We start from the raw sequence: 27,864 nt of genomic DNA, 5'->3' as shown, positions 1-27,864 counted from the left end.
AAGTAATTAAAAAATACGTCTTGAAGTGTCATTAGTCAAAATAGTGATTGCCAGTATGACAGTAAGAAGACTGCAAAAATTTTGTGTATTTTCTTTCTTTTTCTTATAAGAGTTTTCTACAGGGTATATAGTGAAAGTCCTTAGAAAAAGCTGCTGGAAGAAACATGCATAATAGACTTTTAGGGGTAATGAGTTGTAGAACATTCTAGAATAATTAATGAACTTCCACATTTGAAAAGTCACATTTCTTTGTAACTGTATTATGGAGGCCTGTAGAAGTCCTGAAGCTTGGTGTTCTAGGTCAAGCAAGTGAAATTAAATTAGTGGAGATAAGTTGCTCACCTTTTCTAAAGTACTGAGAGAGTACTGACTGACTGACAGCTCAGTATATTGCTGAAAATGAGCATTATGCCAGGGGTTTGGGTTTTTTTGTGGGTTTTTTTTTTTTCTTTTTGGTTGGGGTTGTTTTGGGGTTTTTTCCCTTTTTTTTTCCCCATAAATACTTCCTACTAGCAGAAGAAAATGAGTCATTTGACCACCATGCCACTTTGTATTCTTGTAAATATGCTTAGTTGGCTATGAATTTCTTTCCAGAATGCATATGTATGCATACATCTGTGCATTTTCCACAAAGGCTGATGTGCTGCACAAATGCTGCTCAGTTTGTTTGAGGTGAGATGTCATTTTTATGCAGGACTGAGATTGCATCTGCCTGTCAGTCAACTCGACCTTGATTTTTCAAGTACCGAAGATTAGTTTCTCTGGCTTGAAGTAGGATTCAGCATAGTACAAAAAACATTCCTGGGATATTTTGAGTTACTCATCAAGTACAAAAAAAAATTTCTTTTCATATTCTAGAGTATTTACAATCACAGGTTTTCCTGAAGAGTTTATGTGCAATTTGTAATAATGTTAATCATGTTCATATAGGTTAAGCTGTACTGTTAAGATATGTATTTTATATTATTCTTGTGTTCTTGGACACCCACCAGTTTTTAACAGATCAAGCAAATAACTCCAATTGTGAACAGTTGGACTGCAAAGTAACAGACACACTCGTACTTCCAGTATCTGTGTCCGTTTTTCACATTTTTTTAACAGAGTAGTGGAGAGAAGTGGGTAAGAAAAGTAAGGTTTAAGTGAGATGATCTCAGCAGCACAGAGAAGTGGTTTTTCCCCATTGCAGAGGTCAGGAGTGTTGTTTTTGTTTGTTTGCTATATATTTTTTTGTGATCTTAGACTCTTTTCACTGTCACTTCTCCTTTTCATTTTGTCTGTCGTTTTTTGTTGTTCTCTCAAGTGGTGTTCTGAGACTGGATTTTAATAGGTCCTTTATATTACCATGCTTTTTTGTTCAGTGATATGAAAAAGGTTGTAATTTTGGTCACTGCTTCCAGCCATTATAATGATCCTAATAAATACGGCATAGCCTACTGTTGGCAATGCAGCAAGTATTTTATTGTGTATCTCTTAAATCTGCAGCTGGATGCAGAAGGTTAGTGTGTTCTTTTTACCCCATTGTTGTCTTCAGCTTCTAGTAACCAAGTGTATACAGGCTAATCTGAGTGGGTTGGAGGTGGGGGTAAGAGGCATAAGACATTCCTTTCTTCTTTCTTAATAGACTTTCTAGCATATTAATTATATTGGTTATGGAAACTGATACTTCCTCAAATTTTGGGAGAGACCATTAATCTGATCACTGGATCTCAGTTTCCTTTTTTTTGTAAGAACCTGGTGACAGAGGATAAAGAAAGCTTTGCTGGCTGAACTTACTATTCTCCTTTTGTTTTAGCTTAAAATGGCTTCGTTAACACATGGCATGAAATTTGCTTTCTTTCTGTTTTTACATAACATAATTTCCACGTGAGAGTCACAGAATCACAGAATGGTTGAGGTGAGAAGGGATCTCTGGAAGTCATCTGGTCCAAACACCCCTGCACAGTCAGGGCCACCGAGAGGTGGTTGCCCAAGATTGTGTCCAGATTCCTCTTCATTTCTCTGAACTGAAATAGCTTCTAAATAGAGAGCCCAGTGAATATGTTCTGTGCCTTTTTAGAAAGGTATATTGTTGATAGAAGCCCAGCATGAAGGTTATTTTCAGAAGGAAGAGAGATGCTTTGGGATGAATATTTAAGAAGAGTTTATGGCTAATATTCCATGAATTTTTCCTTTCACCATGGGGAGGGAAATCAGTAGTTGTAGTTGGAGAGTTCTTGTTGTCCTGGGGTTTTTTTGACACGAAGTTCACGAAACAGAGGCATTGCATTTAGGAACATATCTAGTTTGCCCTTATGGTAATTAGCAAAATAGCATCCATTTCCTTTCTGTCTGCTGAAAGCAGTGAGGCTAAAAATAGTCACCCTGGAGTATGTTCAGGCTTCAGTCGTAGCCAGCTTCTTCAGGCTGGAAGAAGCCTTCACTCAGTACCAGTACTCAGCACCAGAAGTTCTAGATATTTATAATTCTAGTAAACCTTAATGTCACTGGCACTGTCTTTTGAAACCAGAGTCCTTGGTGTGGACAATGCTGGAGGTCTTTTAACTTTACTGTTTACCAGGGCAACAATAATTACAGAGATGTCTCTGCTGCTAAGGTGCATTCCAGATTTCAGTGAGGGACTTGTTTAGTATGTAGGAAGATCCTTCCTCTTCCCAGGGTAGCATATTCCTTTTCATCCTCTTTTCCATCTGTAATATGAAAGTCACACTATAGTGGGTGAAAATCAGAGAGTTCAGTTTTAATTACCATGACTGATCTGGTGTTACTGATGTAAATAAAAAAGCTCATTTCTTCATTTGTGTCAGCATTTTCTCTGTTGCAGAGCTCACTAAAGCTCATGAATCTCTTACTAGCCACCATTCGAAATGCCGTAGTCATGTTGAGTACTGCCTGTGTTCTGGGCCCTGCAAAACTGCTTTGGCAACTACCAGCCTGACAAGCTCAAATTTTCACAATATGTAGAATGTCAGCACCATACCACGTCTTCTATTTTTAAGCCACTTTGTTCACATACTGCTGATGATATTTGGAGTTTGTAACAGATCAGTAGACAGGTATCGTCCAACAGTTCCCTGCTGCAAAGGAGCTCCAAAAATTCTATATAATTGAGTACTAAAAGTTACCTGGTACAGAATCAAAGATTAGAATTATCGGGTGGCAAATTCTGTTGCTGAGATATTGATTTCCTGGCTTATCAAAACATTTCTGAAATTCATGAAGCTACAAGAAGGCACTGAAACAATGGTCTGAAAGGTGACAGGGTGCACATGTCCCTCCAAATACCTGATACTTGGGATGTCAGCAAGGTCAAGGATGATGTCATAGGTGACAAACCGTTCATCCTCTGTTCCTGGTTCTTTTTTGAAGGAATGTCTGTCTGTAGGATTCCGGTGCTTATCAAACTGGATTTCCCTGTGATCAGTGTGTGATTTAATTCCTGAAGGCATTAAAGTTTCAGTGGGAGCTTAAGTCCTAGAGTGCCATAGGACCAGCTACACCATGGGGGAAAGCAGTGGAGGTATCTCCTGTCCTCCTCAAAGGCTCTGGGAGTGGAAAAGATGCCAGCTTTAGAAATTAATCACAGCCTTGCATTTTATGGAAAACTTTCATTCTCTAAATGCCTCAGATATTAATACAAGATATTGAAGCACTGCAACAATCAGTTAGTACTCAGGCACAATCCTGAAATGTTTTCCAAAAGAGGATATTGTGCATCTGCCTGCTAATGCTTAAGTCTGGGATGTTTTTAAAAAAGCATAGAAGCTGATTTCAAATTAATGCCATAAAATGGAAAAGAACAGTAAATCACTTTATTTTGCTTTAAGTGAGAGATATAATGTAAAATTCTTTGAAATTCACTCATCTAGTCTTCTTAAGCTCACTTCTTTTCTCTTGAGTCATCTGGATAAAAAAAATGGGATTGCCAGTATCAAGGGCTAACAATTTGTGCTTAAGCTGCAAATACAGTGAAGGAACTTTAAAATCATAGGAGACTTATTTACACTTCAAATCAAGTGCAAATCATTTTCAGTAATATTTTTTTCACAAAAGCTCTTCTACAGAGTGTTACTTCCCACAGCTTGAAAGAAGCAGAAATGAATACAAAGGACCACTGCTTGAAATATTTCTTATATACATTCATGAACATGCACAAATTTAAGAATTTCATATAAAAATAATGACTCTCAGAATCTTTGTTCTTTCCATGCCTTCATTTAAATACAGATGTGTCTGCTTATGGCTTTAAGAAAAACATATGCTGCTATTTTAATTCAGTTACCACTGCAAGACTGACATGACTGTGAGAGAATGAGGTGGTTTCTCTTTGAAATGGTATTTTATCAACAGAATATGACTTAAATGTCATTTCTAGTGATGTGTAAATCCTGAAAGTATTCCTTCCTTTCAAATCTACATTGAGTTTGAAATTTGCAAGCTGCTTTGTGCTTTTTAATGAAATAAGTTTTTTAGCTGAGCCTTGTATACAATAATTGCACCATTCCTGAAGTCTGTTATGATATTTTTGCTAGACTGTTGCCTCCTTTGTTGTCAGTCAGTAGATTTGCCTGGGATTTAATCACTGTCATTTTAGTATCTGTGATACTTCACTGAAAATTTTGCACTGTACACTAAGCCAGTACCGCCATTAGGACTCAACACAAATACCTCTGCACTAGTAGAAAGAGTATTACAACTCAAATCTGACTGTATGTTTTGTTGAATAGTACAGTGAAACTGTTATAGGGTTGATGTGCTTTATCCATACCAGAGATTGAAATGAGAAGTTTTTTCTGAGCTAACCTTGTACCTTGAATGCTGTGATGACCCCAGCAGGAAGGCATGAAGAGTGATTATGGACTCTGCTGCTTAGTTCCTCCCCTGATGGCCCAGGCAGAAAGCTGGAACTGAAACAACTTTGTGACATCCACCAGTGATCATTAAGGTTTAGAGTCAGCGTTACTTCAATTTATAATTTTGTGTAAGTTTGTTCTGTAGAGCACATAAATGTATGATAATATGCAAGGTCCTGCACCTGGGGCAGGGCAGTCCCCAGTATCAGTGCAAACCAGGTGATTGAGAGCAGCCTGCTAGAGAAAGACTCGAGAATATTGATAGATGAAAAATTGGACATGAGCTGTCAATGTGGGCTCACAGCCCAGAAAGCCTCTCACACAAGAGTTGTAAAGATCTGTTTTGCTTTGGAGTGCCGTGTTCCAGGTGATTGCTCTGTGCTTTCCCAGTGCCTCACAAGAAAACTGAAATGTTCAAACCCAAAGTTAAAATGAATATTGCATCACCTGATAGCTGTCAGCTGTTTCAGGTGCTTGCAAGCCACAAGTTTGAAAGCAAGGTATAGCATAAAGTAGAGAAACTTTGAGAGATTATATGCTGCTACTTTAAATAAAAGTTTCCAAGAGTGTAATTAAGATATAGCAAGGCCACTAAATGGAAATTACTAAAAAAATGCTCTCATCTTCACCCGAGTTTCTGGCACAGCTCAAGGCTGTTAATGTTCTGCACTAAAAGTGACTCTGCATGCCTGAATTATTATCCTATTGATTTCTAAGTGTATTGTGTTGGTAGGTAGTGATATATGTTACCTGTTCTATCAAAACGATTTAGTTTTCTTTTCTTTGGGATCCATTGTTTCTGCTAGGGTGTTGTAACATAAGCTATCTAAAGCCATTTGTAGTTGAGCCATCTCTGAACCGCTTTTAGTTTAGAAACCGCTGTGTGCACAGACCAGAACTTAGGTTTACAAGGTGGAGAAGGGCAATAGTGAAACCTGTAGCAGCAGACTGATGGGATTTGGGATGTTTTGCAGGACAAACTGACTTTTTTTTCAATTGATCACTGTATGTGTCTTCTTTTATCCCCTACCTTCCCTTCCCTCATCCAGGAGAGAGACTTCTCTCACTAAAACTTTAAGTGTGGTGGATGCTTCTGGTGTTGTCAAGCACTCAACCTGCTGGTAAAGTTTAGGGTGACCCTTTCTACTAAGGGGAAGTTGCAGTTTTATCCAGGAGTTACCTTCAGCAGCAGTTTCAAAAGATAAAGAAATTTAAATCTGTGCTCAACTCATAGAGTGTCTTCTATCGATAATTTATGTTTGATTTTCCAAATCCAAAGATTGCAGACCTCCTGACTTATTAACGTATTAGTCCATCCTGACAGACAGTTCTGAGAATTAATTCTGCAATTCCAAAAATACTTGTCAGAAATTAACAGATACAGCATATGATCTTGCAGGTCTTGGACACACTGAAACAGTAATTGAGAACAGACTGGATCCTAACCAAAGTTAATGGCAATGAAGTCTCTATGTTAGGTCTTTGAACAGGTCCCTATTTCTTCAGGAGTATCTGACTAGCCCCTTTCTTAATGACAGTGGCAGAATCAGGAGGAACTGTACCCTGCGACTTGTAATATAAATTTGAATTACAGCCCTGCTGTTCCCTTGGACTGTGTGTGTGTTCTTGAGTGCTGACTGAGACCTTGCCAAGGAGGAAGATAAAGAAGAAACAGTAATAAATTAGACAAAGAAACAGCTCACCAAAGAGCTTTCCTGTGTTCTTTCTGCTCTTGGCTGTATTCAGTTCTGGGGCTTTGCACTGCATTCCCAACAATAGGCATGGGGAAACTGAGGATTTTACAGAGTTCATTTTTGTTTATAACATAAGGTTCTGACTTCATGATTCCAGTCTGCAGACGGTGAAGACACACAGGCTTCTGTCCTTCTTCAGAACTGGTTGAACAGTGTTAACTCAGGTTAGGGTCAGTCAGGAACGTGACAACACCTTAAAGGTGAAGAATCTAAGTGTAAAAAAATAGCTTAACAGAGTCTTTATCTTCCCATGAACTCAGCCACTTGTTAACCTTTAGACCATCATGACTGAGACAATGAAACCACTTCAAATCCAAAACCAGACGGAGGTGAATAAAATCACTTTCAAAATGGTTCAAATTTTTCAAAAAGTTGTATAATTTGGCCTAGAAGTAATGAGACACACATTCTATCTGCTAAGCTTATTTTTAAAAGTTCTTGTGTCATATCCGAAAAGATTCTAGCTCTCCAGCAGTGTTAACTATAGCTGTTTCTGAGGTTAAAGAAACCCCTGTGTTCAAAACCTGTTACGAGGTTGAATATTATCTGTATCTTAGTTTGCTCCATTTTTTTTTCTGAGTGGAAAACAGACAGAAGAAACAGGAGCACAAAAATACCCATGGCCAGATTTTTGCTTGTAAAAAGAGAGAAGAAAATCCCCGCATTCTGGGATATATTCTGAATTGTGAAGTCATCTTGAAAGAGAAATTTCACTGTATGTGAGTGTAGGAGGGAGTAGAAAAATATGGGATAAAAATAGCAGACAACGTGGAAATCAACACCAATATGTGGATGCATACCTGAAGATGTTAAGTGATAATATCTGAGAGAGAATTACTCTTTAGATCTGTATTTATATAATACATTTCAAACCAAATTTAAAAAAACCCAACAAACAACCACCTGTATATAATTTTCAAATTAAATTCCAAATAATTTCTTTATTTTTCAGACATTGGCTTCTGTTTTGACTTTGGGAACTGCTTAGAAAAATCAAGATCATTTCAACTATTCTGTAATTGGTGGCTCACGTTGACAAAGAGCTTTTCAACAAAGTTGATGAAAATAAGTACTCTTTTTCTGAAGTGAAATTCAGGGAATAAGTACTATATCCTGAAAATTTTAAACTATGATCAAAATGCTTAGAACATTAAGAAATCGCTGTATTGTAGAAAAGACTGTTAACAAGAGCTTAATCTATCAAAACTATGATTTTCAAAACAACAGAATGTTTTGTAGGATCTCATAAAGCACATCTATGGGTACAGCAAAGAGAATTTTTTCATATACCATGTTTATGGTATTGGAAGCAAAAGATATATTTTGTAGATTCACAAAACACAGAATTTCATGAGGTTAATTTGTACTGTATAAAATAATCTGCCTTCTATCTCAGTACGGTAAAGCAACTGGGAAAACCACTGATACATTGAGCACTGTTTTTTTATTCTCTTACTGTACCTAATGTCAGAAAACCACACTTCAGATACGCTCTTAAGTGTCAGTTGGTTTTTGTTATTATCAGCAGGAAGCAGGAGCAGCATATGTCTATGGGAATGCAATTTATGATAAAATACACCTAATTAAATCTCTTGGGGATTTATATTCACACATGCTGTGAAACTGAATCATATGAATATTTCCTAATAAAATGTAGCAGAATTAAAACATCTGTTTTAAATTTCTAACTGTGCACCTAAACCTCATTTCCCGGTCTTTATACCACAAATTTAAACTAACATGAAATGCACTTTTTTTACTGCAATACCAACCATGAGAGGTACTCAGGGCAACTTGGAGAGAAACACCTACAGCATAGTTATGCTGCTGCATATTAGAGTAGGAGTAATGGTGTAGGTTTTATAAATTGATGCCTAAATCATCCAACTGGAGTAGATAATTAAAGCTGTTTATATTGCTGTTTCTTCTTCTAACTCTTTTCAACCCATTTTCATATTAGAAGACAAACACCTGATGTAGTATCCACTCTAGGGGTAAAAAATGCTTTGCACAATTTGTGGCATCTTAATGAGGACAAAGCTAACAAAGAGATCTGCCAGATTTAAGACATTTCATTGCTGTCCTACACAGTATTTTTTCCCACTTCTCTATCCTGTACTCTTAGATTTGCATGTTCTGGTACAGAAAGAATTATCAATTAATACATCTTTTGCTGCTTTAAAAAATAAAAAACTAACTTTGTATGTCACTTGGATATTAGTTTGTACTGTCTGGAGGTGGTTTATTATATAGCATTTAGATTTTTTTTTTATTATTATTTCATTAAGCTGCATGTAAGTGAAATGCTAGGTGAGTAAATGGTAGGTGTTAGCCGCAGTGAGCACATAGGTTTTTGTTCCTGACATGCCTAACAGCCAATGCTTATGGAAAGTGAGCTATTGCTTTGTGTATTCAGTGAAGTAGATTAGCTGCTGCATAGTCTGTACTTGCATTATGAAATTTGGCAGAACGTAGATTGGAATATGGCAGTTATTTAATTGCCTTATAAGTTCTTAAAAATCTAAGTTGTTTTGTATTACACTCTACTTCATGTTTATAAGTGTGCATAATACAGCTGAAAGAAATATTTCACATGCTTCAATTACCTAAGCATAGCATTTGTGGAAGTCTTTTTAGAAACTGGCTAAACAGAGGACAATAAATAGTATTGTACTTTTGTCTTCTGTGTATATAATGAGACTTCAGCTGTATGAAGGAAAGTAAGACTTGTAAAAGCTGCTTGAAAAGCGGCTGCTTGGTCTAAACAGACACAGCCATTCATCTAAATTGATGAGAAAAGAGCAAACAAATGATAAAGTGATCTATTGTTACTATTTTCCAACAAAGATTTCAAACTGTAATTTCTTTTAATATAATTTTTAAAAATACTTCAAAATTATTTGTAAGGAATCACAAGTAAAGCATTACCAGCTTTAGTGAAAACAAGCTGTCATATTTTAGCTGTAGATACACACGTTAGGAAGTAACATGGCAGACATACTTTATTTGTGGTTTTATTTCTCTGAAAGGGTCAGTAAATTCAAATGACTTTATACACTTCAGGGACTCTCTGGTCCCTGAACATCTGGATATGAGCCTGGAATGTGGCCCTTGAAAACCATAACCTTGCTTGTAGAGGAATAGAACCAAATGAAATGTATGTGATTAGTGGTGTGCTCCGATCTGTACATGTGCAGCTGTATGATTGCTGCTGTGTAAATATTGCAGCAATGAACATGAGTAATGAAAATCAGGAATTGCCTAATTTTGCATGAAGTAATTTGAAGATTATGGGCAGATCCATTTCAGAAGCTGATGAACGAAGCACAAGTGTCCCATGTATCATCCAGAGAAGATGAAGAAGAGTTATAAGCATATTTGCCCACATGTCACATGTGCCATAATTTTAATGAAAGAATAAACACAGAATTCAAGTTTGGGATTTAGGAAATCCAGTAAGTGCAAAATAGAAGTAATACTTGGTATAGATATCTGAAACTTGCTAAAAAGGAAGTGCACAAGCGCTTACTAAGTTCAGAAAAACCAGTGTCCTTTTTGGAAGCAGTGGAAGCATCATGTTACATGGTCAGCTTTGATGTTTACCAGAGTATTTTTGATCTATTTCTGTGTCTGCATAAGAAGTGACTGATGCACAAGGCATTTATTTAGCAAAATTTAAAAGGCAGAAATCAAGCAATGTTGTGAATTCACGTGATGCTGCACTAACCAAGTAGTTACTATGAGCTTTTAGGGTCTGATCCTTAAATCCTATGAAATCGAGTAAGATTTCCATCAGGTGCAGCAGTTATTATATCACTCCATTAATGCTGGAATGGAATCCCGTATGTTAGCTATATTATGTGATCATATAGTTTGGGTTGCTTTTTCAATTCTTTTTTTCCTTTTTCATGGGTCTACTCCTACTGTGTAAGCAAAGATGATACTGCCATAATAGGGAGGGATTTTCCCCTGAAATAAAATGCTATGTGGAGGCCACCCATTCTGCAACACTGCCTTCAGAATGATTAAGTATTGTTCTGTCTCCCAGGTGCTCTTCAGAGAGCCTGGCTTCTCACACTGGCTTGGCAGTTACATCTCTTCTCTTTATTAATCACTGTGAGCACAAGCAAGTGTCCTGGACTAAGTTAATGTCAGATTAAAATAAATTTAACCTGGCTTTCACTTCAGTTTTGTGTGTGAATTGAAAGTCTCCTGTGAAAGGAATTGAGGCAAAAAAAGAGTCATCTACTCTGAGCTCTCAGGGACCAGGCAATTAGTGCATCCTGCGGTTTTTGCCTTCTATTAAGGTAAATCAGTAGAGAGTATAGGCATCTTCCTTACTTTTTAAAACATAATATTTTGCTTTGGTTTTGTTCAGAATTTTTCTGAAGTTAAAGAAAATGATTGTTGAAGTCTTGGCAGAATGCAGAAATACTTTCAGTTCATTGCAATATTAATAAGGAAGGGAAAGAAAAATCCGTTTTAGAGGATTTAAAAGCTAGATGACAAAACGATTCTTATTCAGATACAGCTTCTTACTGCAGCAAGTAGGATTCTTTTAGAAACAACTCAGTCAAAGTGACTCAAAACAAGTAGCTAGTAGCCCATCTTCAAGGAAGATGAAGGTCTAGACATTAAAAAAATCAACAAAAACCCCATAAAACACCCCTCAAGATTACAAGAAAGATACTTGATTCCATCCACAGTTTCTATTCGTCATTGAATTATCCTTGGGGATGCCCTATTTTGACTTCTGGATGGAAATTAGAGTGCAATAGTAGTTTCTCTATGTTCACCTACAAATGAGTCCACCTCCAAATGAATGTGTTTATCTAAGAACCCCAAGTAGACAAAACTATCTGATATCCCTTTCCTAAGTGAAGTACAGAAAGTTAATATCTTAGGAAGGCTGTTTAGGAACCTCTCCTTTGTATTTGTTGGTTATTTTTTTTCCTCTCTGTTGTGCCTTCATTTCTTTTTGAAGAAATCCTTTTTTATTTATGTAATTGTGACTTCTTGATTAGTCAAAAGACTCTTCCAATTATCTGTTGTGTGTTTCTATCTACATTTTCATTCTTCATTTTCTCTAGCTTTAGGAGGTGGGCCTATCTGAATGTCTGTATGGATGCATAGGGTTGGTTCCCTGCTTGAGGCTATTCTTATCAAGTCATGATTATATTACTTCATTCTAAATAACACACTAACTCACAAACTTTTCTTTTTTACCTCTATTTTTATTATTGTAGTTCTTTTCTATCATAGGTGTAAATATCCAGCTTTGTCATGTATGTCCATCTTGAGGAAATAATTTAATTTCTCTGCAGTTTCATTGGTCAGCAAGAATGCATGTTCCACCTTTTTCCTCTTATGACTTGTTTTGGGTAAACTGTTTAGCATGAGCTTTATTCCAAAGTGGTACCTCTGTGTTTATTCACATGGTCATGGCATGGCCCACTGGGATTTCTTAATACACTCTGCAATAGTGCCTATACCCAAGGGTCAGAAAAGACTGCACTTTGTGTGGTCGATTTTATGCTGTGATTTGGAGTGGGGAAATAGAGGTCTGAAGAAGCTGACTAGTCCTGCTTTGGCAAATGAACTGATGGTGCTCTTCTGCATGTCCTGACAGAAATTGTGTGGCATGATCACTTCCCAGTTTCAGGTAAAGACCAGGTTCATCTTATTTTCCTTTATCTGTATAGGTCATATGAGATGCTTCTTCCCCTGCAAGACTCTGAAGTCAGAAGCCTTGGTTTTGAAATAGTATATACTCAACTCATAAAGTCTTCCTTTCAGTTTTCTTCTACATCTTAGACTTACTTCCACCAATATGATTGCAGCAATATAATGTCTTTATGTCCTTGTGTTGGATCCCGTGTTTCTCTTAAGAGGTACCTTTGAGCAGAAGCTAATTAAATCTATGCACATTTAGTGTAACACTAAAACTTTTTTTACCTTATGTGCAGCAGCTGTTTATGAAACACGATTACTATCCCAGTAATTAATATTTCTCAAGACCGTCAGAAAAAAAATCACAACAGTGTCTGATGTGTTTTTCTTTCTGGAGTGCCAGTTTTATTGAGCTGGAGTGAGTGCTTGGCACATACAAATCTTCAGACCTGCATGGAGCTGTGCTTAGTGACACAGAGCAGGCTGTAACTGCTCACTTTGGGGGGAGGGGGCATGGCTCAGTGCCTCACTCTGCTTGAGAGAAAGAGGGAGTGCTTGTTTTCTCAGTTTTCCTGCTAAATCCAGCACTCTGTGCTTGTCCTGTGATACACATATCTCAAGGACTATTGGGTTATCCTGGTGTTTAGCAGTCATCAATAAAGTTACTTTTTGGGAACCCACATGCACTTTTAGCATTCCTAATTCCCTGCATCAAGAAGTTCTGTCATTTATTTACATGTTGTGTGAAGAACTGTTTGCTGTGGATTTTCCTGTGATTTAATGCCTGCTACTTCTGTGGTATTCACATCATAGAGTTGTTCCCTATTCCTGGACTGAATGAATTCATACACCTCAGTCATACCTTCATATCTCGTTTTTTTTCTTTTCTGACCCTGAAGAGTTCAACTCTTATTTTGCATTTATATTGAGGAAAGTTAATGCCCCAGTAGTTGTTGTTTCTTTTATTGTCCTTTTGAAGAGAGGACCACAATTTAGGAAGAAATACTGTTTCATTAATTGCAATTGGTATCTTGCTGTCCTGGAAATAACCGTCCTTGCTACTGAGGATGCATAAAATAATAATGGTGAAATCTCACCCTGGCTTCTCAGGTTCATTTTTACGTTGCTGTTATATCATTATGCCACAAAATGTCACATCAATGTGTCAGCCTGACTTTTCAGATGCTTATAAGAAGGGGTCGTGTGTGTGAGATGTCAGTGGCTCTAAAGTCACCTGGATGGCTGTATGGACCATGCAGGGCTCTGGAATTTTGAGCAACTCACATGGCTGCACTGTCAGAGAGAAGGGCTTGCAGGTGCTTTGGCAGTCCCTGAGCTGGAGTTTTAGGTAGATTCTGTCATTTTTGTCACCACAGCAAGCCATAAAAATGGCAGTTGTGACATGAAAGGAATTGCATTATTTTCAGTCAGCAGCTGCTGAGGATACTGGGAAAGCATATTTTGTTTTGGGAACATCATGTTTGGATTTCCAAAACAAAATTTTACAGGATTTCTGTTCCATGAAAACTTCAAATGTTGGCTTACCTCCTGATTCAAATCTGGGTTGTTTTTCTTGGAAGCACAAAAACACATGTAATAAAAATTCAGATTTCCAGACAGCCTTGCTTAGGCTTCAGTTGAAAGATTATTTCTTTTTTTCTACATGTTATTAGTAAGAAAATTTATTATATCTACGCTTTTTTCATTTGTATTTCTCTCATCACTGCGATGACTTGTTAGTGTTCCTGTGTGCTCCTTGAATTTTCTTTTGCCTAATTTCATTTCATTACTTCATTGCACAGCCTTCAATAACCTAAATGCTTCTTTGTTTACACCCTTGACATTCTCAAATGATGATGCTTTTCAGCCATTCTGTAGCTAAGCTATACCTTTTTGTCTCGTAGGCTTCTGATTACAGAGTAAATATGCAGCTATGGAAAATACACATTCTCTAATGTATATTAGTAGAAGCAGATGGTGCAATCTGTTCATTGATGGAATTCGGTTTCTAAAACTGATTTAATCTGGTTTGCAGCAAATACCATTCCAGTACCGTCTGTCATGGAACATTTGCAGAGGGAGCTGTCCCATTTCAGGTTGTTTGTATTTCATTGCAATAAGGTATTTGCTTCATGTGTTACATGGGGTATGGCATAACAGAACACCTATTGTACAGGCACCTTGTTTCAATGCACAATCCTATGTTGTTTTTCGGTATTTTTGTATGTTATTATTTTTCATTGCCCTTTTGTATTACAATGCAGCGTGCTGCTGGTCCCCTTTGTAAACCTAGTTTTCATGCAGCCATTGATACAATTTGCTCTTGAGAAGAAACGTTTTTACCCTCTAATAGAGGGCTACTGCAACACTTATCTTTTTTAGCACAGGGGTCCTGTAGTCTCTAAAGCAGGAGGTGCTTGGACTGAAGTGCTGAATTGTCAAGAAGTCTTGAGGTTCTGTATAGCTGAAGAAACAGGCTTGTAGAGGCATCTTTCTTCTCCCTACTTAGCACAAAATGTTTGCAGCTCTAGCAATAAAGAAAGGAAAGTGGTAGGTAACTTATGTTTCATTTCCTACTGCAGTAAAGGGTATGTGAGTCCTCCAAAACCTTGTGGAGTTATTAAATTAAAGGATGTGGTGGAGTAGGTCTAGTAGTCCAACAAGTTTTGCAGAAATAACATGATAGAAAGGCATCTGTTTGGAAAAAAAACACCAACATGGAGCTTCTTTTCTTTCTGAGTAATTGCTTGACTGTTCTCTAAATTTTAAAAATAAAATATTTACTCCAGCTGTTGTTTGGGGGGATTTTTGAGTGAAACTGTTTTCCGGTTCTTTTCTCTAGAATGTCTTCATCTCCTTTAGACTTAGAGGTAGATTTTAAAAATTGGTCTCCCATGGAATTTAAACCAGCTCCAAAGAGCTTTCACAACTTTCACAAAAGATGGTATCCTCTGGAGATGCTTATAACTTTGTTTTTGTTCAAAGCCAATAAATAATAACAACAGAAATTAATATATCTTTCAAGATGGTTATGTAAACCAAAAAGAACTTAATAGGAGACATGTCATTCAGAAAAAGAACACTTTCTCTTTCATCTAATCAAGGAATGGCTTGGGTTGGAAAGGGCCTTAAGGATCATGTGGTTCCAAACCCCTGCCATAGCCCGGGATACATGCCACTAGAAGACATAGTAAAATATTGAGTACCTGTGATATCCCATGATTGTTCCTGGAAGTATACCATGTATGCCACTGGAGAAGGAGCAGATATCCAGCAGTTCACATCATTCTGAGCTGACCTACATTGACTGCTGTGTGTTCTCTGCCAAAGTAGTGTGTGTATTGAGTCCAGAGAACTCTCTCTCATTGATGTTAAGCATTTTTAAAACATTTACAGCTCTAAGTATCTCTAATACCGAGGTAACTTTTATAAAGTTACAAATTTTTTAGCATTTTAAAGTGTGGTGTGTTAACCTTGACTGACTTCCAGATGCTCATCCAGCTGCTCTCTCACACTCCCTCCTCATCAGTAGAAAAAAATAATATGGAAAATATAATGGGTCGAGTTAAAGGCAGTCTAATGAAAGAAAGCAAAGGTAGTGCATGAAAGCAAACAGAAATAAAGATTTAATCTATATTTCCCATCAGCAGGCAGTGTCCAGCCATTTTGTGGGAAGCTGGGCCTCAGTACACATAGCAGCTGCTTCAGAAGAGAGTGCCTTCATAAGGAATGTCATTCTCTTCCTTTCTCTTAACTTTTATTGTTGAGAATAACACTATATGGTACAGGTTATCCCTTTGGTCAGCTGGGGTCAGCTGTCCTGGCTGCATCCCATCCCAACCTCTTGCCCAGTCCCAGCCTCCTGCCCCTGGCGGTGTTGGTGCTGTGTGAGTGCTGCTGTGGGGAAGGCTCAGCCTGTCCCTGTCAGATTCAGTGCACTGATACACTCTGTTTAACACTGCCATTTGAGAAATATATGCTCACTGAATTAAAAGCTATAGAAGTTTTGGGGGAACTGATACTTTTTTCAGTAGTAATGGTTTCACATTTTAGTATAGTAATAATGGTTTCATGTTACATTTCATGTTTGGATTACTGACCTACAAATTCAGTTCATGATGAACCAGTGAATTTGTGTGGAGCATTTATTCTTGTATGTATGCATGTTTTAAAATTGAAACCTTAATTTTAATTAAGGAACACCATGCAAAGTAAGCTTTAAAACACAGTGGTCCTTAGTCCTGAAACTTTGTTCATGACCTTTTTTTTTTTTCCCCCCTTCCATGTTGAAGACATACTCAACCAAATTACACATGAAGAGAGTCTGCTTTCACACAGATCTTATGGAAAACCCAATTATCCAGCTTCCTGTTGGGGAAGCTAGACAATGTTTGTGCTTCAGCCACTAACTGTTTTTGGAATTTGTCATGCCAGACAAATCTATAATCAAATCTTTGGAGTTTTTTTATTTAATAACAGAATAGGTATGGCTTCACGAAGTCTGGGTGAGTTTCTTTGTGCTCACAAATAAGATGCACTCTTCTGAAAATCTCTAATTAAGAAAATACTAATGCAGCAGACCTCAAAGTGCATGGAGTTAAGTTTATTTCTTAACAAGTAAGCTCTCTAGGGAGTGTTCCTAAAATGATGTCCTGAACTATACTAAGCTTATGTTGGTTTCTTCTTCAAAACAAAGGCATAGTTATTTTTTAAGTTATATTTTTCAAATGCAAAATGAAATCTTATGCTTTCTGGACTCAGTTGCCTTAAAACCTAGCCATGTCCTTGCTGTGCCTTGTGCTTATCAGTGTGCTTTTTAAAGAAAGATATTTCGAAATAACTTTGAGAATGGTTGGTTTAAAGCTATAGCAGGGCTTGAAGCTGAGTCTTGAGCCACAGTCTCCTGATCCTGAAGGTATTTTCACTTCACTTCAGCTTTTTTCAGGGCTAATGGTGATACAGCTGTGGCTTTGATAAGCACCACCCTGAGGATGATGCCCAGAAGCCTACTCAAGGCTTTTTAAGACAATAACATCCAGGTTTGCCCTCTGCAGTAGCATTTCAAAGACCAGACCTTGAAGAAGGTGTCTCAAACCAAACTGAATGATGCAGGGCTGCTGTAAAACCTTCCTTCACAACCTGGCAAGCAGGAGTGGAGTCCTGTGGCAAGTGACCCTTTGGTGGCTCTTTTCCCCCATTGCTATCATCTCCCAGCTGCAGAGCAGCCCTGCAGCTCCCAGCCCTGTTCCTGCTTGCTGGGCTCTCTCCACACAGCTGGTTTCTGCCTCTGGCTTTGCTGTGGCTCGGTATCCTCTTGCTGTGTTTGTGAGAGCACAGTTCCCAGTTGAACAGGTGAGGATGTCCAGCAGTGATTTTCCTGTGGAGGTGAGCAGGTATATAATATATTGGGAGAGGGAGCTGGGGGAGCACTTGTTTTGCAGAATAGGAGGAGCTAAAATGTAATTAAACCACTTGAGCAAATACAGCAGAGCAGTAGTTCTGTACAATGGGCAAAGGAAATACAATTGGCTGAAAGAATCATGGTCAAAGTTTAAAAAAATCTCCAGTTTTCTGGTTTAACTGATACATCTTTCAGTCTGTCCTGTGTTACCTCTTTTTTCCCTGTGGTTTATGGGATAAACTGGTAAATGTTCCTGCATTTGCTTTGGTTTTTATAGCGTAGGGTTGCTGAACTATCCAGCTTTTCTTTTTAACTTAATGCTGATTTTGTTTGGATTAAGCATGATTTCAGAGTTCAGTTAAAACTAATTTCATTCTCTTTGCTTGCAGGAAAGAGTGTTGGGTGGGTTAATTTGGCAGTTCAGTGTGAGCTAATTCTGCAGTTTAGTGCAACCATATGTTTATACCATTGAACCGCAGCTGAACTGTGCAAGATTCCCCTCTAAGCTATCAGAGGCAGTGTATAGCCATTAACCCACGGGCATGTGCAGTGCATTCTCCCAGCAGCTGCCTTTCAGTGCCCTTTGCAGCAGTTCCTTGATGGTTGTTTCCAAGCGTATTTTGACTGAAGGGAGGGGTGGGTCCTCAAAACGATGTTCTTACTGTCCAGCATTTTAGGGTCTGCAGGCTAAGGAAGAAGGAGACAGAGAAGAAACTTGAGGATTTGAGCCAGCTAGGTTTTCTAGGGAAGGAGTCCAAATGTTTTCTGGATTGTCACAAACTGTTAAATTGTTTACAGTAAATTTTAACTGGAAGATCCCCAACTGAGCCAGATGCCATGGCTGTTTACAGAACAATCAAGAGAGTGGTGAAGTATTTGGGAATTGGAGTTCTAGAGATGGCAGCATGTAGTTGGAGGCAGAGTGCTGGCAACTGTAACTTGATAAAGACGTTTTGCAGTAGAAGGGGAGGAGAGGTTCAGATTGAAGAGTTGTAGCTGAGGTACTGTAGGGATTTTTTTTCCAGACTTGTAGTCAAGAGTCTGCCTCTTTCTTTCTACTTCCTTAGCTGTGAGCAGTTTCATTGTGGAGTGAATTGACTGAGCTTGTAAATAATCCACCCTTTTACCAGTAGTTCAAGACCTAGGCCTTTCAGGGTATGATAAAGATGTATCTTTTCTGTCTAACAAACTATGCTTTAAAATTCTCATTTCTTGTTCCCATTAGCAAAGTGCATATGATTTCTGCATCTGCAGACTGACAAGAACTATTTAGCTTTTTGTTGCTTGGACCTAAAAATCCCTGTTACTTCTACCATTGGTTTCAAAACAGCTCTAAGCACACCAGATGAGTTTTGGCAAGAAAACAAAGATTATGTAATTTTGAGACAAGTCTACTTGTTTTGCTTTTAAAAATAATGGTTTAGAATTTGGAATTCCTCTTCTAAAATCTAAATTGAAATTGTGTCTAGCAAGTAAATCCATTTGTTGTGGAGAAATTTGAGGACTGAGAAAAATAGGAGCAGGGGAGGAAATTGCATCTTTGAAAATGGAAGCAAGAAAGGAGACTTTATCTGGCTTTAATTCAGGAGATAATATTAGTGTTAAAATTAAAGAGCTGGACTTTTTCTGTCTTGCTTAGTTTGCTAATGAGTCACTTTTCCTAGATCGTCTTCTCTATATTAGTAATGGGCTTGTGAGGCTGCTGGTGCTTCCCCCAGAGCCAGGAACCGCTCTGTGGTTACTCATCCCTATGGTATTTCAGATGCTGGCATCTGCCTGTGCTGTATGGACTGGCTCAGAGGCAGAGGCCTGTGGATCATCACCTGTGTGTCTTAGCTGAACAAACACAAAGGCTTTTCAACCTACTTTAATCCCTTTCTTGCTGTTTTTCAGGAATATGTGCACCAGACTCCTGCCCATCCAGCCATTCCTGTTGCGTTGTCCTCTTAGTGTTGTCTTCCTGTAGCCTCTGTGTTGCCTCCCTCTCTTTTTCCATGTGGGATTTATGTATGTAGCGTACATTTCTATGGTTCTGTACTGCTGTCTCCCCAAAATATCACCTGCATTCCCATTTTTCCTGGCACATTGCCTGATTTTTTGTTTAAGGTGTACCTTTTGATAAGGTGTACCTTATCACTCTGCCAATCCCAAACCTTGTCTCATGCCTGTGGTCAAGGTACCCTTACATGTTCCGGACAACAGAAATGGACATCCAGGTTTTACGTCAGCCTAATTCTAGACCTTTCTGTCACTAGAATAAGCCACAAGTATAAGCACCCTGGTATAAAAATCTACTGTGTTTTATCCACTTAGAAATTAAGATGAAGTGCCCCATAAAGAGCTACAGCATGTAACTGAGCCCGCATGGCTGCACTTTTTCCCTGACTTAATCCTCAGGGAAGACCATCCTCTTTAGCTCTGCTTTTGCTTGTCCTCAAACTTGATCTTATTACTTGTGTTGGATGGGAAACTGGGCGGAACAGAGATGTTAGTGGTATGTCTATTAATAAGAAAATATTGGAAGTATGGCAGAAACCAATAACAGAGAGTTCTTTTCCTTTTGGGCGCTAATTGATTGACTATGATGACCATAGGTTGGAAAGGACTGCAGAATCCTGTCGTTTTTAACAGCTGCAAAGCTACAAACTTCTTTGCTCTTTCAGAGTACGTGAATTGTAATAAAGAAGTGCTCATTTCTTTGCAGTTAATGGTAGGACAAGAGGAAACAACTTCAAGATATACCACGGGAGGTTTAGATTGTAATTTAGGAAACATTTTTTCACTGAAGTGGATGTCAAGCATTGGAACAGGCTGCTAAGGGTAGTGATTGAGTCACCATCCCTGGAGACATTTAAAAGGTCCTTAGGGAGCTTTGGGACATGATTTAGTGGTGAATTTGGCAGTGCTGGGTTAATGTTTGAAATTGATGACCTTTTCCTACTGGAATGATCCTGTGATTCTGTGGTTGGTTGTGCAATTTTGTTTCAATCAACAACCTAAACAGTGCTGAAAGGGCCTTTTCACCTGGGGGGCAAGGGAGTGATGCTGTGCCCCAAGTCATGAGAGGACAAGGAGAATGCAGAGGCTGCTGTGCTTCACAGGGGTGAATGGGAATCTCTCCCCTTAAGGATATCTGGTCATGGCCCCCTTTCACTGCAAAAGGGGGTGGGTGCTGAATAAAAGGGAGAGGCAGCAAACAAAACATAGAGACCCAGACCTGGACAGATGAACCTAATGGAGGCAAAGACAAGAAACTTTGTCAGCCACACTAATGGATAGGCTACTTATAACCTCACTTAATGTAGAAGATAGAATATAGTCACAGAAGATACCTCTGAGCTGTGATTCCTTTTTGGACTTAAACTCAGATAGAACTCTTCCACCTTGTCCCCAGTGTGGACCAGGCAAAGCCAGAGCCTGACTTCATCAGTGTCAGAATGCTTCTGCGGAAGTATCTGTAGACACACGTGAGCTTGATTAAAAAATATCTTGGATGTCAAGCAGATGTTACAATTTTCTTCATGCTAATTGCATTAGTGCATCACTGAACATGTTTAAAGTTGTGCGTCAAACAAATGGAGAGAATTATTCAATTAAATCTCTCCTAGAATGTTAAAATAGGTCTTATTTTATCTTTACATTATTTGTTCACACAAGCTTAGCTGAGAATGTTTTACTCATTTGCAATACTGAATTCAGAGAGGAAAACTTGGATTGGTTTTAATCAATTATTCACTTTTTGTCACTTCAGAAAATAAAATGCATAAGAAATTCTTCCTTATTGTTGAATTGCCATTTATATCATCTGATGTTTTGTACTGGAGGAAGATATGATATGTAGGATTGGAGTCTTCAGTTATGGCTGTAGTGCCTGTCTGAGTATTAGACATGAAATTATCATATATGCATATGATTCATTGCTTATCCTTCAACATATATAGTTGAAGATCTCAACTTCAGAAAATCTAGTATCTAACACAATAATTGCAGCACTTTTCTTGAAATGCCAGGGTTTCAGGACTTAAAATTAGTTATAAATCATATCCTGTATTAATAATCTGAAAAATTTCATTACTTAATGCTAAAAACGCACTTCTTAATTTGCAGCCATTTTCATTCAGCTCATGCTCTTTTCTGTCTGCCTGTCTAGTCTTCATAAACGGGGACAGACTCACTTTGCTTCTACTGTGCTGGAGTAACACTGGGTGTCTGAGGAACAGTGGATTTATCCGTGCGATGGAGGCGGCCGTCCGCCTCCACGGAACGTGAGACTGTAGGGCTCCTTGCAGTGAAACACAACGTGCACAATTTGCGTGTTCTGATCTTTGAGAATATATGACAGATTGTTTGGTGTAGCAACAGATTGTCGTTTTTATTATTTGATAGTGTGTGTTTTTATTGGTGTGGCCATTCTGATAATTTCCTATGTTGTTTGTACTTGAGCACTGCCATGGGTTTGTTCTAGCAGAAGGTGCACCACAGGGTGCTGAAGTCCCTCAGTTCTCATAGAATTACAAACTTTTTTAGTCTCAGTATCTCATAAGAATGTTCATCTCTTGTTGATCATCTGCTTGCTTCTGACAGTATTGCTATTCTTGCTCAGAAGGAAAGTAAAAAAGATTCTACCTGAACCTCAGCAAGGTGCAGGAGTCCAGATGAACACAGGAGGAGTAGATGCGTGGCTATATAGTTACATTTATTTTATGAGTTTGTTTTGGATTAGACTTACCAGGACGTACCTACTTCTGTCATGTTTGGGATGCTTAGTGAAATAAGGAAGGAAAGAAAAAGCTCATACCAGGTACTGTGAAACTTCATGTAATGCAGCTGTCAATGCCTGTTCTAGTACAGAATTACTGAGAAAGGGATGATGAGAGCATTAGTCCTTGGCTTTCGGTTCCCTGGTATTGGATTGGGAACTTTTGTTGAGTAGTCAGAAAAAAGATGTGCAAAGATGAAGAGTTTATGTTTTTTGTCCTCCAAAGCTTTGGGCAGTGGGCCTGCTCTCTTCCAGTGCATCTGTGCTGGATTATAATGCAGAGAGAGAAGAAACACAACTTTTCCTTTTTTGCAACAGTAAGGCTGACTCCTTACTTACTGCGTTGTTACTTACACTGTGTACATATGGGAGTTCAAAAAGGTATATAAGCTTTCCTCTCTCATCTGTAAAATAATTTCTTTAGAAACGCAAAGAATTCAAGCCCTAGCAGTGCTTCTGATTAATGCCTGCTTCAAATATTTGAAACGCTTGTTTTGTGACAAAAGATTAATCACAGTAGATTATCAGTTCTAAAGGTCTTTGGTTTGTTTTTTGTTGCTGAAGATTACATGTATTAAAAAAAAACAATTAATATCTCTTCCTAGGAATGTAAATACTGTCTTTATCTTTCTCTTTGTGTGGGCTTGCTACATGCTGGAACTCCTAAGGAATTATTTCCAATCAGTTTGAATGTTTTTTCCCCCTTATTCAACTGTAAGCACTATGTCAAATCAAAGCTGTGGTATGAAATGTGTTTTGCTGGGAAATGACCATGATGAATTCGATGTTGTGCTGGTTACTTGCTGTATTTCAAGGTGGAAGAGCTATATTTGATCTAGGGGCTGGATGAGAAAACACCACGGTGTACAGGCTGGTCGCTGCTCTGTTGCTAATTCATTGGCAGTTTGGGGAAAAAATATCTGCATTTTCTCTTTATTTTTTTGGGCCAGATATTAGCATGAATTATGGCTCTAGCTATTTCAAAAAGAATTCAGTGTAAAATTTATTTCCTTAGAGGTTTGTGTATCGTTCAGAGCTCCAAGTCTTTTAACTCATGCAAATCATAGGAAAAAGTAATAGGTAAAAAGCCACTGCTTCTTTAAGTCAGTGTCACTAGTGACTCAGAATATCTATTGATTTTTTTTCTTTATTCCTACCAGCAGTTTCAATTAAGATTCAGCAGGTCCACTCTGAGAAAATTCTGCATAAAGTGCTGCCTGATAATCTTGGTCAATACTGCTTTTTCAATTCTGTTTAAAGAAATGAAAACATAAAAGTAATTATATCTGCAACATGTTAAAATATCTATCTAAAAGGCTAGTATAATTCCCAGTTTATAGCTTTTGTTATGTATTTTTGAGTGTATAATTACTGGAATGTATACGCTCATGTATGTCATCAATTTTTTTCAGACAACAGCTATGCAAGCCTAAAAAGTCAATTATATTCCCCCAGACATACTACTTTCTGAATATAACAGAACTGCAGCATGATTTTGAAAAAACCCAAACAACCATGCTGTATTTTGCCTGCAGAGAGTGTCTGTATCAACAAATCATCTGGACAAAATTATTATGGGCTCTTTGTCTTTACCCTTTGTAATGTGCTAAGCAAATTTCAGTGCTTCATTCCCACGTGAACCATTTGCTAATTTGTTGTTTATACCATGTTTGTCACTCCATTTATTCATGCATTTTTGGGAGGCCAACTCCAGATGTGCATAGCTATTATTCCACATAGGATTGTATGACAGTATTGCACGTGGAAGCCTGGCAGAAGGAAGGTAAAGGCTCTGTGAAATCGTGAAAGCTGCTGAAAAATAAATGGGAAGGGCAGCCATTAGGGAGAAGAGCAAGATGCATGTGTAGAATAAAAGCTATTAATAAAAAGGTTTGCTTCCTGAGTCACCATGCTTCCCATATAAATTTCCATACTGGCCTGTGGCCACAGCTATAATTGTTTGCATTAAAAAGTAGTATCAGGAATGTAGTGTATTTTTAGCTCTCAGTACAGCAGGAGAAACAAACAAAAAGAAAGGTTAACATTTTACTGTAAGCCAGTTTTCTAAAGTCTATCTGAGATCTGTAAGATCTGTGGTGGTGATTTGGAAACCTTTGGGAATAAATATCAAAGTACAACATAAATATCTCTGAAATTTTGGAGACATACATTTGTAGCTGAAGTATTTGTTACTTGCTATGTATAGTTGTTTCTGAAGTCTTCTGCCATTTCAAAAACCAGCTTAGATGGTCCCTTTTCATTTTCACTTGGTTGAAACTTTCTTTGGTTGGCATACATTCTGTTTCCTAAGCAGGTAGTAAGTTTTTCTTTGTTTTCAAGATTGTAGGCTGGAGAACTTTACTATTACATGTACCTTCACTCCCATCAACCTTTGGAGGGAGGCCTCTGACAAGTGTATTAGCTCTCTTACGCATTTAGTTTTCTACTGGTTTGGAAATTGGCAGGTTAACATAAAAGACCCGAAAGGCATATCCTGCATGGTGAGTGAAAAATGTTAAGAAATAAATTGTTGGTGTACTTTTGTGCAAAGAAGGATTAATTTAAGGAAGCTGCACTGAATGGGGGTTGAAATTTCCTCTATTGTAATTTTAAAATGCCAGATCAGGAAGAGGCCTTGAACATTAGTGGTGTCTAAAGTCCATGGCTGACAATTCATCTTTGAAGAGCTATTGTTCTTTGGCTGTTTACCTGAAGAAATGAAGGATACTGTAAACTTACATTGTAAAGAGTGATGAATATAAAGCCCAGTGCCAGGAGGATTAATCATGAAGAAATGCCATTGTTGAATGCCTGGCACTCCCTGAAAATGTGTCATCATCTGATGTATTTAAGTATTGTTAGGACCCTGTGCTATAGCCATTATGAGAAGAACTCTGGAGCAACATTGCAAATCAAATAAATTAATGTAGGGCACATGAAGTTGGTGCAGTGGCCTTGGAGGGAAAGAGAGTGACAAGAATTCCCAGTTGGTATCAAGGAGCCCGTCTCATGAACAGGAGCAGTATCAGTAAACAGGTTGAGCAGGAAATCTTTATGAGAGGGAAAAATGGTGGGAGAAGTGAGATGAAAAATAGCTAGAATACAGGAGAGGGAGGACTGGAAAACTCCCTAGATCAAACCAATAGGAAACATGATGAACTGGGAAAAATATTAAATAATTAAAGCCAAACTATTTAAAATTTTAAACAGTTATTGAGACCAAAAATTAAAACATTAAGCCACGGAGAAGTAGAGAAAAAGAGAGATTTGTAGAAAAGGTCGTGATTTAGTTTTGATCTATGCCTCTTTGTGAAACTTGAGTCTAGAATACCTTTGGTAACCAGATCAAGAAAATCTTTAAAATAATTTAATTAGATTGAAGGCCAAAAAATTAAGTTTTGTGATAAGCAAAAAATGTTTACTGTTCATTTACCTGCCAATTGATTTTCCTTCAAGCTAAGAAAGAAACATGCTACATTTGGGCAGAAGGCAGCATTGATATAAAAATGTAGGATATGAGGCAATGATTGCTTAAGAGTAGTTAAAACTACAGAAAAAGTAACAAGTCTGCAAAAATTCAAGTTTATCTATGTCTGAGAAAAAAACTACCCCACCTACTGTCCAGCAATACCAACTATGAGGGATGATTTTCTTTCTTTCAAGTTGCTACAACTAGATAATTTACTTCTTAATTTAATACTTCCTTCAAATGTAATTTATTTAGGTTGTTCAGATGTTAAATCAGAAATATGCTGAACTTAAATTTTATCTTTTTGGGTGTAAATGATATATTTACAAAAATAAATCAGTGATCTTAAACATTTACAGTTGTTTTTAAAGAACTGTCAGTTTTATCATGTTTTAGACTTGTAGACATGCAGTTATTATTTGCATTAATGTTAGCATATTAGTTTTTGTTTGGAAAGAAATATCTTGCATTTATTTAGCTGTGCTATGCTGTGTTTAATGGAAATTGACTCCTCTGCCTACAAGATACACCTTTGGAAACAGAACAGCTTCACTGATAATTAACATGTTAAGCAGATATGCCATAAAGCCATTTTGTCTGAAGGACCATTGTGCTGTACTTTTCTAGAGCTTGGATTCTTGCCTCTTCAACTCAAGTAGAAACTCATGGGTGCTAAATCTGAATTAAATGGAACACTGCCTCTACATCAACATACAGAAGCCTTAAATTACATAGGGATTATCTTGACAAGATGTTCTCAACCTCTGACCTTCTGAGAGTCTTTCCCAAAGAGGACTGAAGGTCACCTATTGTTATCTGTGTAATAGAGACTTGATTGCACGTTGATTTGAAGCTGGGTGTATTTTGCTGTCTTTATAATGCTCTTAAAACTTATTTGCACTCTCTTACTGTACTGTAATAAGGTCTCAGACATTTATATTTTTACATTTCAATATCTTAGAGAAGGTCATGGATTAGCAGAGGTGGATGAAAAGCTTTTTCATCCCTCAGCTGCATAAACTGTGAGATTTTGGGTTGGGTTTGACCTTTTTTAAGAATGAGGGCTTTTTTGCAATCTGAGCATTAGGCTTTTGCAGTGAAATTCGTGTTCAAACTTTGTTTTTAGTATCTTCAGTTTGATTTTCAGCATTTCAGTATCTTCTGTAGCATAGAGCACCCTAATAGTTCAGTGTCCTTAAGCAAAAATAGAGTAGGAAGAACTTAATCCAGAAGAGTGCATCTGTTTTGCCTTGGGGATTGTTTGCAATTGACCTTTGATAATGGCTGGTTCATAATTGCAGATTTTTAAAAATCACTTTGAGTGTGTGCTTGTCTGAACTTTTTATTCTTGTTTTCTTTTTTGTAGATTACAGATAGAAGAATCTTCTAAACCTGTAAGGTTATCACAGCAGCTGGACAAAGCTGTAACCACAAACTATAAACCAGTGGCTAATCATCAATATAATGTAAGTAGCTTTTACTGTTTTCCCTTCTTTTCTTGAGGAGGAATTTGGCTTAGGGCTCCAGGACTGCTCTGCTGCTGTCCAGCAGCTCTTTTGCTCACAGTTGGCCACTGTCTTTGGCAATGCTTTGTCATCTGGTTTCTCCTTAGTTTTGTCTTCTGGAGATCTTCTTTCTGTCTCAAGACCCATATCACCCTTGGGGCTAAGGTCTGCCAGTTGTAACTGTCTTGTATTATCTGATGGAGGGCAGACCACCTTCACCCAACCCTTTTTAGTGGCTTTATTACATTCTTCCTCTAATATTTTTTTTTAAGTAATTTTGACATTTGTGGATGAAAGGCAGTTCTGGCTTTGTGCTATGAGATGTGAAAGCACTTTTGAGTCAAATAACTTATCATCTGCGTGAGGGTTAAGGATTTGAAAAGAATTATTAGTTTACAGTCCTTTGGAGGAATTGGCAATAAGTAGGAAAGAGTAACAGCTGATAATTTTTCTCAG

The 27,864-nt window shown here is 37.8% G+C and overlaps 1 protein-coding gene across 1 annotated transcript in view; it reads left to right on the top strand.

Annotated features, from left to right (window-relative positions):
- The window catches only part of GTF2F2 (general transcription factor IIF subunit 2), a 79,212-nt gene that overhangs the window by 41,690 nt on the left and 9,658 nt on the right, over nt 1–27,864 (top strand). Inside the window, exon 7 of the mRNA XM_066313311.1 lies at nt 27,270–27,369. Within this exon, the coding sequence (XP_066169408.1) occupies nt 27,270–27,369 (100 nt within the window). The remainder of the gene's footprint in view (nt 1–27,269; nt 27,370–27,864) is intronic.

Source organism: Sylvia atricapilla, chromosome 2, assembly GCF_009819655.1.
Source record: "Sylvia atricapilla isolate bSylAtr1 chromosome 2, bSylAtr1.pri, whole genome shotgun sequence".
In the NCBI taxonomy this organism is placed as follows: Eukaryota; Metazoa; Chordata; class Aves; order Passeriformes; family Sylviidae; genus Sylvia; species Sylvia atricapilla.
The sequence above is the reverse complement of the archived record's forward strand: the minus strand, read 5'-3'. Positions and strand labels throughout refer to the sequence as shown.